This window comes from Artemia franciscana, chromosome 7, assembly GCF_032884065.1.
Source record: "Artemia franciscana chromosome 7, ASM3288406v1, whole genome shotgun sequence".
NCBI lineage: Eukaryota > Metazoa > Arthropoda > Branchiopoda > Anostraca > Artemiidae > Artemia > Artemia franciscana.
Window position 1 is genome coordinate 39246805 of NC_088869.1, and position 12527 is coordinate 39259331.

The 12527-nt window shown below is 36.2% G+C and overlaps 3 protein-coding genes across 7 annotated transcripts in view; 1 reads left to right on the plus strand and 2 right to left on the minus strand.

The window, feature by feature from the left end:
* LOC136029266 (uncharacterized oxidoreductase TM_0325-like) overlaps positions 1 to 12527 on the minus strand; it is a 55360-nt gene that overhangs the window by 25654 nt on the left and 17179 nt on the right. The gene's annotated exons all lie outside the window — the stretch shown is intronic.
* On the plus strand, positions 748 to 6552 carry LOC136029264 (uncharacterized). The gene is made up of 3 exons (XM_065707505.1): positions 748 to 1057; positions 4151 to 4344; positions 6086 to 6552. The coding sequence occupies exons 1-3, from the start codon at positions 919 to 921 to the stop codon at positions 6479 to 6481; spliced, it is 729 nt and encodes a 242-aa protein (XP_065563577.1). The 5' UTR covers positions 748 to 918; the 3' UTR covers positions 6482 to 6552.
* LOC136029691 (uncharacterized) lies at positions 6695 to 12435 on the minus strand. Its single transcript, XM_065708195.1, has 3 exons — positions 12426 to 12435; positions 10610 to 10863; positions 6695 to 8345 (listed from the first exon to the last, which is right to left on the minus strand). Exons 1-3 carry the CDS (start codon positions 12433 to 12435, stop codon positions 7134 to 7136), a joined length of 1476 nt encoding a protein of 491 aa, XP_065564267.1. The 3' UTR covers positions 6695 to 7133.

A 12527-nucleotide genomic window follows, 5' to 3' on the forward strand; every position in this document is an offset into this window, starting at 1 on the left:
TATAATCATAATCTTATTATTTATCAACTATTGTTTTAATATTACAATTTTATTATTATATTAATCCAAAAATCATATAAAATTAATTAAACTCAATTGTCTATATCCCATCTGTTCTGTCACTTGTCTTTATCTTGTCTTACGCTAAGCTGAAAGAAACTAGTGAAGAAAACGGATTGTTCTCGAGTTTTACGTAGCGTAAACTTGAGTAAGTGACGTATACTTCACAAATACCAAAATATCTTTCTCCTACACAAAAAAACAAAAAAATTCTCAAATTTGGAAAGCTGTTTTCCAGGGGGGGCGCATTTTCTGATTTGAGGTGATATTTTAAGTGGGGATATTTTACATGTAAATGCCTGCAACCAGGGAATAGGCAACCCTCACTCATAATACCTCATGATTTCCGTATAATTTGTAAGTTTTTAGAATCTTCCCCTCTTAAATATTTCCCCCCTCTTTGACAGAATTCAGCATGTGCGCTTTGTCATAGCTATGAAGTTTGTTATGATCACCAAGTAATTCTAAAGTATAATTAAGACCCACGAGAAAAATTAAATCTGCGTAAAAGATACGGTCACAAAACTCAATAATAATATTAGCCTAGCTAAAGAAAGAAAAATGAAATCTGGGATTCTAGCTACACACGTATGTGAACGTTACTTAAGACTCGGATAATTAATTTTTTTTTAACTTTTTACCCTTAGTTCACACTGCTGCGATTTCGCGCAAAATCGTGCGATATTGATGATAATGACAAAAATCATGCGACATACGAAGCAAAACCATACGTTTTGCTGCAATGAAAAATGCGTTCATAATTTTGAATCCTACGACAAATCGCATGAGTTCAATAATTTCAACTTTTTGCGACAAGTCGCATGCCTTGTTCTTATTTAAAAAAGAAAAAAAAAAATAATGGAGGTGGTGACTGAGAAACTAATTATGGCTGTTAGGTGCCAGCCCATATTATTTTCAAAAAATTTGAGTGATCACTCCAAAAAACACCTTGTGTTAAAGGCCTGGGAAATGGTCTCAGGGGAAGTTGGTGTTAGTGGTAAGCATGTCTACTAACTTTTTGTAGGCTATATTTAGTTCAAATTTCTAAGGGTCACTAACAATCTACAACAAAACCCTGATTTTGGATGGCCTAGGTCAGACACAGGGTTTATCTAGCATTTACTATACTCTTTGGTAGGCCTATGCCTAACAATAAGTTGGGTCCATGACTTTCTTATGATGGCAATCAAGATCAAAGGTCTTCACTAGATTCAAGGATCAAATTTTCTTTGACCTTTGAAAATCTAGTGATCATGCAAATTGGGGGATCACTAGATTTGTAACATAATGTATATCCCCTTATATCTAAATCTAACTGTAGAGAAAATAAAATTTAAATGTCTCCAGACCTATCTAGACCATATCTAGTAGGCCAATAGAACTGAGATTTTCCATTGCCAAGCTGCTGCTAAGAATCAGAAACACAAAGAATTGAGATTAGAAAGCAGTTGTGTTTATAGGTCTTGAATATTTAGACCAATAAGATCTGTCATATATTTTACCACCTTTTAGTTAAATTCTTGTATAGTCATTATCTTTATTCATGTAAGTCAATAATCAACACTTAGTTATTGATACAATTATTTCCTTAACAAGCCTTGCTATTATACGTAGCTTGAGATACTTGGTAGGCTATTATCATTGGGGAACCCTAAGTGAGTCATCTTTTACTTTTCTTGTACAAAACACTAGTAAGATTCTAGTTGAGTGACTTCTTGATATCTCAGAAAGGGGTTAGGTAAGGAAAATGAAACTTTCAGGGATGGGTCTACAGGCTAATGTATATCTGGAGAAGGTATTTTAAAGTACCCACCTCTAGTCCTTCTCCCTCTAGAGAGCCCTTAAATTTGCTTACATGACAGTTCTATGCCTATTGAAAATTTGACAAAACAACATTTGGTAGAATTCTAGTTGATTTGACTTCTTGCTATCTTGGAAATGAGTTAGGTTAGGAAAATGAAACTTTCAGGGATGGGTCTACAGGCTAAAGTATGTCCCAGGAAGGTATTTTGAAGTACCTACCTCTACTCCTTCTCCCTCTAGAGGGCCCTGACCTTTGAAAATATGTATGTTATAAAAGTGAAATCTTATAAAATAGATCTTCTGCTTGAATGAAGTACAACAAAAGTGTTTTCAGCTTCACAACTTTTGCTATCTTAGAAACTTTTGCTTATCTCACATAACTTTTGCTATCTTAGAAAGTGATTAGGTTAGGAAAGTGAATTCTCTAGAGTGACAAGGAGTAGAGCATGGTACTTCAAAACACCTTTCTGGGACATACTTTAGTCTGTAGATTCATCCCTGAAATAACAAGAAGTCAATCAACTAGAATTTTACCAGATCATCTTCAGACTAGATATTGGTAGATTTGTAACTTTACCTGGATCTTGGAGTGATGTCCCAGGAAACCTCAAACCATCAGTTGATTGCCACCATTTCTATTCGGCTCCTAGCCTAACCTGCTTTTAATGGCTATACCAGTAAAGGGTCTGCCATCCAGGTCTTGCTATAGATTTAATGGTCAAAGAAAATTCAACCCTTGAATCTAGTGACAACCTTTGATCTCTATTGCTGTCATAAGAAAGTTGTGGGCCCCACTGCCAACTTTAGATACTCCATGTCAAATGCTGATGGCCTTCTGGCACCAGGACCCTGACCTACTCCACTAGAGATTTATTTTGATTAGTTGGTCTCCAAGTGTTACTCAAATTGTCAATTTTCTGTGTTAACATATTTTTCCTTAGGCATAGAGTTTTCCAATTGCAAGATATATCCATCACATTGGTGCACTTGGTCCAGTCCCCCCCATGATTTTTTTCTAGATCCATCCCTGGCCCTAACTGCCAGATCTAACCAGAGATTAAATGCATAGGTTTTGTGTATGTTTTTTTTTCTTTGTTACATTGCCTTAATTTGGTAAAATGAACAGTTAATCCTTGTATATGCCTAGTGTGGAGCTATACTTAGCTGCATTTAGAGGGTGCTGTTGTTCAATTGTAATGGTATTTGTTGTTATATTTTAGAAGAGAACAGAATAGATAAAGCGATAATATACATGTTTTTCCTCTTATCTGATTTCTGCCCTATATTAAATCTTAGCTAGCAAATTGACAAAATCAGCAATGTTAGTAGCATATTCTAGGGTATGCTATAGTATGTTGTTTAATTGCAATGGTAGTGGTTATTTTATTTGAAAAGAGAACTGAACAGATAATCTAATAATATACTTGATTTTCCTCCTAACTGATTTCTGCCCTATAGTAAACCTTAAGTAGCAAATCTACAAAATCAATTCTATTCTTGTGAATGGGTTTCTTGGCATATCAAAACCTTTAGACCTATATCGAATTGCATATTATTATTTTTTTATGTAGGCTATTGGATATTGGATTTAAATAAATGAAGGAAATTTTATAATTTATTTAATAGAAAATTTGTTGCATATCATAAATAAGAATCTTGCTATTTTACTGTTTTCTTTTAGTTGTATATTTCTTAGGGAAATACAAAACTTACCTGGAACCTTCAGGGGGTGAGGTATATTGTTAGAAAAGTAGCTATGATATTTGGAAGGAGCATAAAGTAAGGAATTTTATGACACTAGTTTTTTTGTATTAATATGTTTCCTTCAGAGGAGCCCTAGCTCTAGTTCTTACTATTTTAGGGAATTAAATAGTAGATATAAAGAATATCTCATTTTTCCCTTATCTAATTTATATCCTATAAGTAGGCCTACCCATGTTCCTTGTTTTCTATCTACTATTTGCCCTGTACACAGAATTAGCCCAAAATACTCTTTTTGTGCCTTGTACATGAGGCAGGTTTTTGTAAGATTCCTGGAAACACTTTCCTGCTTCATCATAAGTCTTGAAAACTGCTGAAAAGCAGAAAGGAAAAAGTTGCATACACAACACTTATAGCACAAAAACTAGTGGAAAATGTTTGTTATAGTGTAAGATTTAAATATATTTAACAAGGATGTAAGTAATTCAAATAATAAGTGTCATGGATGATACAAAAGCCAGCTTACCCCTGGCAGTATGGCTGGTTTTCTTTTGCTAAAGTTGACATTCTTTATCATTTGTTTCAGTGCAAGAATGTCAAAAAATGTGGCGTTCCCTAAGAGACGGATATATGATAGAGAAACGCTCTCAGATGCTGACAAAGAGTGGATCAGCAGCAGTGAAGGAGAAGAAGCCCTGGAAATGGTACAACCACATGATCTTCCTGAGTGACCATATTTCATTTAGACCAACACAGTCAAACTTTGAGTTACCAATTAGGGTAAGTAAATTCAGCGGTTTGTTAATTAGTAAATATGATGTGAAGGTAGAAAATTATGCCCTACTTTACACTTCTTACCATGATAATAAACATGGAGAAATTGTTTTAGTTATTTCTGATTAAACGAGTGTGGCAAGTTCTAGCTGGACCCAGTGGAGTGGCATTTTGCTAGGAATTTTTCTTCCAACTTTCATTCAAATCTGATACTCCTTTCAAAAGTAATGCAAACACACTGAAAGACTCAGCGTTTGCCTGATTTTACTTAAGGTCTTCATATCAGAGTTTAATATTATTAATGGTGTCAGGCATCTTTGTTTCAAGTTTCATTTAAATCTGGCACTCCATTCACTACTATGCTATCAAACAAAACTTAAAACCATATCTCCCTCTCCCTTTTTGACCTGGGATCTAAATCACAGAACATCATGGCATAAGGCATATGTTGTAGTTCTAAATTTTATTCAAAGCCATCACTCCACTGGTTAATTATTCTAAACATAGCAAAAAACTCAACTTTTTTAACTCTTTAAACACCCTTCCCCTCGCCCTATTTGAGTTATTCATCTCAGAACTTGGAATTATGTGTCATGTTGGGCATATTTTCTCAAATTCTTGATCAAAGTTACAACTCCATAAGTTAGAATAAACTAAATCAATATTTAAACTTTTTCAATGTTTAAATCCGACTTTTCCTTGCCCTACTTTAGCTAGAGTCTTCATATCATAACTGAATGTGTCACAATGCAAGGCATATCTGGTTTTATTTTCTAATAAACCTGCCAACGCTTTTAAGAGGTATACCAAGCAAGAAACTCCTTTTTATTTCAACTCTTAAAACTCCCTCCTCTTTGCCTTTTTATGGCACTTGGTGCCATAAAAATAGAAAAAATTGAAGTATTTTTAACTTACTAATGGTTGATCAGATCTTAATGAAATTGGATGTTTGGAAATATATCGTGTCTCAGAGCTGTTATTTTAAATCCCGACCGGATCTGGTGACATTGGGGGGAGGAGTTAGGTACTTTTATCTTACGAATGGGTGATCAGATCTCAATGAAATTTGATATTTAGAAGGATAGCGTGTCTCAAAGCTCTTATTTTAAATCCCGACCGGATCTGGTGACATTGGAGGGAGGTTGGGGTTGGGGGAACCTAAAATCATGGAAAACACTTAGATTGGAGGGATTGGGATAAAAATTGTTAGGAAAAATAAGCAGAAGTCTTAGATACGTGATTTACATAATTGGAACGGACCCGCTCTATTGGGGGGGGGGATAATTATGAAAAATTAGATCAAATGACGTATTTTTAACTTACAAAGGAGTGATCGGATCTTCATGAAACTTCATATTTAGGAGGACCTCGTAACTCAGATCTCTTATTCTAAAGATCTGATCTTTCTTCTTAAAGATCTGATCTCTCTTCTAAAGATTTGATCTTTCTTCTCTTGGGATTGTTGATGCTACAAGGAATATGATATCACGCGTTCCAACACCGCGTAATGATGTTATCAATGGGGCTAAAAACTTCAGGATTAGCCTAAATGTATTTGTGGCTGTGTCATTGAAAGCCTTTATCTTTTTCAAGTATTTTTTATGTCTTATGTTTTTGCTAGCGTCTGCTGTACTACTGCGTTTTTTGCCACTTTAAAGACAAACATGAACAGTTAAGAGCAGACTGAAAAACGGTTATCAGCTTAATCGGTAAATAGGTCATTTGGATGTAATTTTACTTTTTTAAGGTTGAAGTTGGGTCAGGCGGAGAGATCCAAGAGACAGAGGAACCCGAAGAAAATGTCATATATGAAGACAGTGGCCAGGTCCAGTTAGACTATGTGGCAGAAACGAATCCTATCTTGTTTGAATCCCCAAATGGCAGGACATCGTCGTGCTCATTCGCTCAGCCCAGGTCCCCCACCCCAAAGAGAAAGAAAGCTTCGAAGGGAGAGTGTTCAAAGTCAGAATTCGAGAGAGATCTGATCGGTATTGTTGGAAAGGAGCAAGACCCAGACGAGATGTTTTGTCTTGTTCTTGCTGCAGATATTAAAAAACTAAGTGACAAAAAGAAAGCTTTCATCAAATTTAAAATTCAGGAGCTTCTTTTCAAATTGTCTATTGATCAGATCTCTCTCGACTGATGGCAGTGTTCTGTCAGTTATTCTTTTTAAGTTAATTTTTTACTGTATTTGAATATAAAGCTTCTTTTTTATTTCAGTGGACCAAGAAATATCAGGTTTATTAGTTGGAGTTTTCAATGTATCATGGTATCTGTTACCACGTTTCGGCAGCTACTCAGTATCTTGCCAATTTGCGTTCCCTGGTATCCTGACTGTAGTTTCTAAGAAAGTCGAAGGACCATATCATTTTGTCAGATTGAGTAGAAAGCAGTTTGGGGCTATTGATTTGGGTAAATAGAAGAACTTCTTTTTGGGTGACTTCTAAATAACATAGATTCGGCAATTACCTTTTGGGTAAAGTAAATGTTGTATTAGATACCATATTAACTCTAGAACGAACAAAATGCAGGTTCTTTTAGAGTGATATCAAAAACTATAGCTTCTGCAAAAGCGCAGCTTGAAAAGGTTGACCTACCAAAATTTTTGCGCCATTAACCAGAGTTTGACTCGGCTGTTTGCTTATATTTTGCTGCTTCAGATCAACTTGTATTATACAAAAAAGAAGGAATGCACTGAAAGGAAGAGGAGAAATGATGCTCTTAGCATATAACGAAGAACAGAACTATGTACATAAATAGGCCTACTGAAAATGGAGAAACTAAGCATGAGAATATTATCCAAACAGGTACTCTTCCTGCCATGGTAGGGCGCCCTGCCCTGAATTGAAGTATTCCAGAAATTTCGTCCTTATTGTCATGGGAGTAACTGCGAAATTGTTTGCTCCCTGACGTTGCTGCCGCTGAAGCCAGTTATCAGAGACCATGGTTCTCCAGGCTCCAGGGATAATCTCCCTGTTTCCACTCTGGGCATCTACGAAGTTAATTGGACAATACTGCGAGTTCTCGCTCATTACGAAATTGTGCAAGCAACAGCAAGCTTTGACTATTGAATCAACTGTTTCAAGTTTGCAATTAATAGGTGAGTTAAAAATACGCCAGCGTGCAGCTAAGATTCCAAATGCGTTTTCTACAACCAAGCGAGCTCGAGACAAACGGTAATTGTAGACCCTTTTCTGCCTGTCAGCTACACTCAAGCCACCTGGAAATGGTCTCATTATGTTCATTTTCAAGGGGAATGCCTCGTCAGCTACGAAAACATGTGGTAAGATGGTCCCATTAGGGATGGGCTTAGGCTCAGGAGTTTCAATTGTTCCGTTCAGAATGGCACACCCAAACGATGACCTGGCAAATATACTTGAGTCACCAGCACTACCCTCTGCTCCAACGTCTACAAACTGAAACTTATAGTCAGCATCAACAACTGCCATCAGTACAACACTAAAGAATCTCTTGTGGCAGAAATACGTAGAGCCACTGTTTTCTGGGCATCTCAACCTGATATATTTTCCATCAATTGCTCCTATGCAATTTGGAAAGTCCCACCGCCTCATAAACTTGTCAGCGATTGTCTGGAACGTGGATTGGGTTGGTGGCTTCAAACATTGGCTTTTCATGCTAGTCCAAATGGCCTCTGTCGTTTCTGCCACTATAAGAGTGACTGTCGAACGGCCAATCAAATACTGGTAGGACAAAGACCTCTTTGACTCTCCTGTAGCAAGATGCCTGATCGTCAGTGCAAGTCTCGTAGCTGCTGAAATAGGTCTCCTCCAATTGGTATGTTTCTTCTCAATCTTACTTTTAACAATTGCTAAGAGTTCCTTGAATTTTGTAGGAGTCATTCTAAGGTATTCGAAATACCATTGTGGATCTTCCTTTTCTAGATCCTGCACCAATTTGCTGAAGGCACCATCTGTTTCTCTTTTTCTAAGGACTGGTCTGACCCACCACCTCCGTGTAGCTTGTTTTGCACTTCCATATAGCTGCTCCTATAAGAAACAAAGAATATAAACATAGGTCTCTATTAAAAGAAAGCTGGAATAGGTCTTTGATAGTGAACATTTTCAAGCCCTTGACAAGCATAGTGAAACAGGAAACACTTATAATTGTTGCAAAATAGCAAAGGGCAAACTACAATTTTTTTTAAATCCATTATTTTTCTTAGCTGTTTTTCTGTAGATGAGGTTATTATGAGCCTTTTGCAGCATAGCCTGTACCCAGCTTTGTTTAGTGTAAAGCAGTAACTTACTTTCAAGACTTAAGAGACTTTCATACATTTAGCATAGCCTGTACCCAGCTTTGTTTAGTGATTTATACCGGGATGTAAAGCAGTAACTTACTTTCAAGAGACTTTCATACATTTAGCGTAGCCTGTACCCAGCTTTGTTTAGTTATTTATACCGGGATGTAAAGCAGTAACTTACTTTCAAGACTACATGCAACCTGATCTAAATAAAGATGCTATTGTAGAGTATCAAAGAGAAGCCTACAAGTATATCCCAATTGCAGTAAAGGCACATTACAAAGAACAAGAACCTACAGGAACAGGTTCATAGTATACCGTTGGAGTGGTAAAGAAACTAGAAAATTGCAAAAATTAAGATAAAGAACTAAGAAGAAGATTAAAAAGAAACTTTGAAAATTGCAAGTACAGTACTAAGTACATAGAGCAAGTAATATTAGCAAATTAATGAGATCATAGCTGCACTTTTTTTTTCTCTCATGCTTGTTAAACTAACACATCCATTTTGCAACAGTTGTGCACCAGGCTCTTTGGATGATTCTTCTGCCCAGGGAAATCCCATAGAGGAGTAAATAATTACTGTCTAGGAGAATCTGATTTTGGAAGGAAAACCTTTGAATATCTCTGTCTAGAAAACTGTAAGTCCTGTTACCTATTCTATTGAACTATAAGAGGGTCAGGGAGGTGTCACTGATCAAGTTAATACTTTCTTAGGTCTGTAGAACCAGTGGGGTCCAGAAGGTTTTCTGGATGACCACTTTTTTGATAGGTGATAATTCCAGGGGCTGATGGCCTGCTCTAGGTGACCTCACTGTGAACTGATAACCCAGACAGGGTCATCAGTCCATAGGGATGTTACCCAGATTTAGAAAATAGGCCATCACTCTATAGACTGATCACCCATATTCCAGACTAGGTCAACACTTTATAGAGAGATCACCCAGACTTCAAGAATGAGCCATCAATCCCTAAAATAATGACCTGTTAAATGAGTGGTTACCCAGAAAAACTTGTGGACCCCACTGTCTAGAACAAATATTTCTATTTTCCAGCTTCATTCATCCCTGTCATACAAGATTCTCAAAAAAAAATGGTGACCCAGCTTTAGCAGAGACAGCATAAGGTATAAGTGACTTGCTAACATTTAGAAAAAGCTACATGCAACCTGATCTGAATAAGGATGCTATTGTACAGTATCAAAGAGAAGCTGACAGGTATATCCAAAATGCAGTAAAGGCATATTACAAAGACAAAGAACAGGTTCATAGAATTCCATTGCAGTGGTAAAGTAACAAGAAAATTACAAAAATTAAGGTAAAAAAGAACTGAGAAGAAGATTAACAAGAAACTATGAAAATTACAAGTACAGTACTAAGTGCATACAGCAAGTAATATTAGCGAATTAAGATCATAGCTGCACTTTTTTTCTCTCTTGCTTGTTAAACTGACTTATCCATCTACCAACAGTTGTGCACCAGGTTCTTTGGATGATTCGTCTGCCCAGGGAAAATCCATAGAGGATTAAATAATTACTGTCTAGGATAATTTTATTTTGGAAGGAAAACTTTCTCGATGACCACTTTTTTGATAGGTAATAATTCCAGGGACTGATAGCCCATCCTTCAATTGTCCAAATCTAAGGTGACCTCTCTAAGAACTGGTGGCCTGGACTAAGTGACCTCTCCGTGAGCTGATAACCCAACCTGGGGCATCAGTCCATAGAGAGGATTTAGAGAATAGGCAATCACTCTATAGACTGATCACCCACATTCCAAACTAGGTCATCAGTCCATAGAGAGATCACCCAGATTTTAAGAATAGGCCATCAACCATTAGAATAATGGCCTGTCAAGAGAGTGGTTACCCAAAAAAACTTGTGGACCCCACTGTCGAGAGCTGAAATATTTCTATTTTCCAGCTTCAGTCATCCCTGTCATACAGGATTCTCCAAAAAACTGGTGACCCAACTTTAGCTATACATCCTATGTAAACCTAAAAGCAACAACTTGCCTGCTTTCTTCGCTTACTCAGAAGATACGCTGCAATAGCCTTCTTCTGGATTTGGCTTAATGCTCTCATTGCTTCAGTTTGAAAATCTGATTTGAAAAATCGTGTCCGATTTGACGCAGCAGTGGGAACTATGGAATAGAGCTTGTCGCAGCGACGCAAAAGTCTGCGTTTCAGTGTGAACACTCCATCCGATTCTGTCGTACGTCTCTTCCGACAGGCAAAAAATCGTGTCGGGATTGACGCAGCAGTGTGAACTAAGGGTTACTGTGCTTTTTCATTTTAAACAGTTTAAAAACAACTAACAATAGTAACAGATTTATAAGAAAAATGGCGGGAGGGGTGGGCAAAAATTATCTTTCATAATCATATTTTGTAAGTTGAACATTTTTATCCTCTTTTATCTTAGAGTTTAGTATTTCTTGTAAGAAAAAGATGGGGAAATCATTAGGTGGCTAATTCGATTGGTTCTCAATAGACAATAGTAGTGTCAGTATAGCTAACTAAGTGTTCTCTAGAAAATGATATTAAAACTTGTATATAAGTACTCCTGCTTAAAATGAACATTACACTATATTGAAAACACCTTTATTACCGTAAAATCATTGATTAATTATTCCTTGATAGGCCTACCTGTTGGGGTAAGAAATGAAAAGGCTAATAAGTTGTAAGAATGTTAGTGTTTTTCTCTGGGTAGACCCAACTGTAAACTAGAAGCTATACTAGGGTGTTTACCTTCAGAATTTTATAAATATGCTGTTCTATTAATGGGAAAATTCTAGTTTAACTACATTTTGCTATCTTGGAAAGGGAATAAGTTAGGGAAATATAATTTTTAGTAACCAATCCAGGGTAAAGAACAGGAATATATTGGGTAAAATTCTAGGTAATTGACTTCCTCCTATCTCAGAAAGGGTTTAGGTTAGGAAAATGAAACTTTCAGGGATGAATCTACAGACTAAAGTATGTCCCGGGAAGGTATTTTGAAGCAACTACCTCCACTCCTTCTCCCTCTAGAGGGCCCTGACCTTTGATGACCTTTACTAATATGTGTGTTATAAAAGTGAAACCTTGCAAAATAGATCTTCTACTTAATTGAAGTAGAACAAAATTGTTTTCAGTTTCATAACTTTGCTCAATTCCATTTTATAAGGTTTTAAAGATATGCAAAAACATTTCCTAAATTTTGAAAAAAAACAATGATATGGCTCAAAATTCTACTCAAACAACAGGAATTGTATTTTCAGAACTAAAGAAAGAGAAAAAGCAACTAATAACTGAAAATTAAGGTAAAATGTTGTTATTGTCAAAATTTCAATAGGTATAGACCTGTCATGTAGGCTAATTCCAGGGCCCTCTAGAGGGAGAAGGAGTGGGTGTGGGTACTTTAAAATACCTTCCAGGGAAATACTTTAGCCTGTAGACCCATCCCTGAGAAGTTTCATTTTCCTAACCTAAACCCTTTCCGAGATAGCAAGAAGTCAATTAACTAGAATTTTACCGTATATTGCTTAGCTTTCATGTTAATCCTCCTCTTATTTATGAATTTTTTTTTTTCAAATTTGCTTACTTGGCAGGTTTTGACCTAAATATTTGCATAGTCTTCTTTGTTTTGTTGTTGTTTTTTTCACTGTCTGTTTTTGTCCTCATCTATTTCTTCTTTTTTTTATCATGATTAGTCAGTATTGTCTCAGAAATCAGTTATGATAAAGCTATGCACAGATGACCACCCAGTTTGAAAAAAGTAGATCTTGTAATTCATTTTAATAAGGAAGTTCTGGTTTTGGTAAATTTTTTGTAGTTCATTTAATTGACTTACCAATAAACATACCATTCAATGCCTTTTTTTTCACAAATATAATAATTGCTTCTACTGCAAATTCCAATTTAAGCACTTTTTGACCCAAACTAACCTTATTAT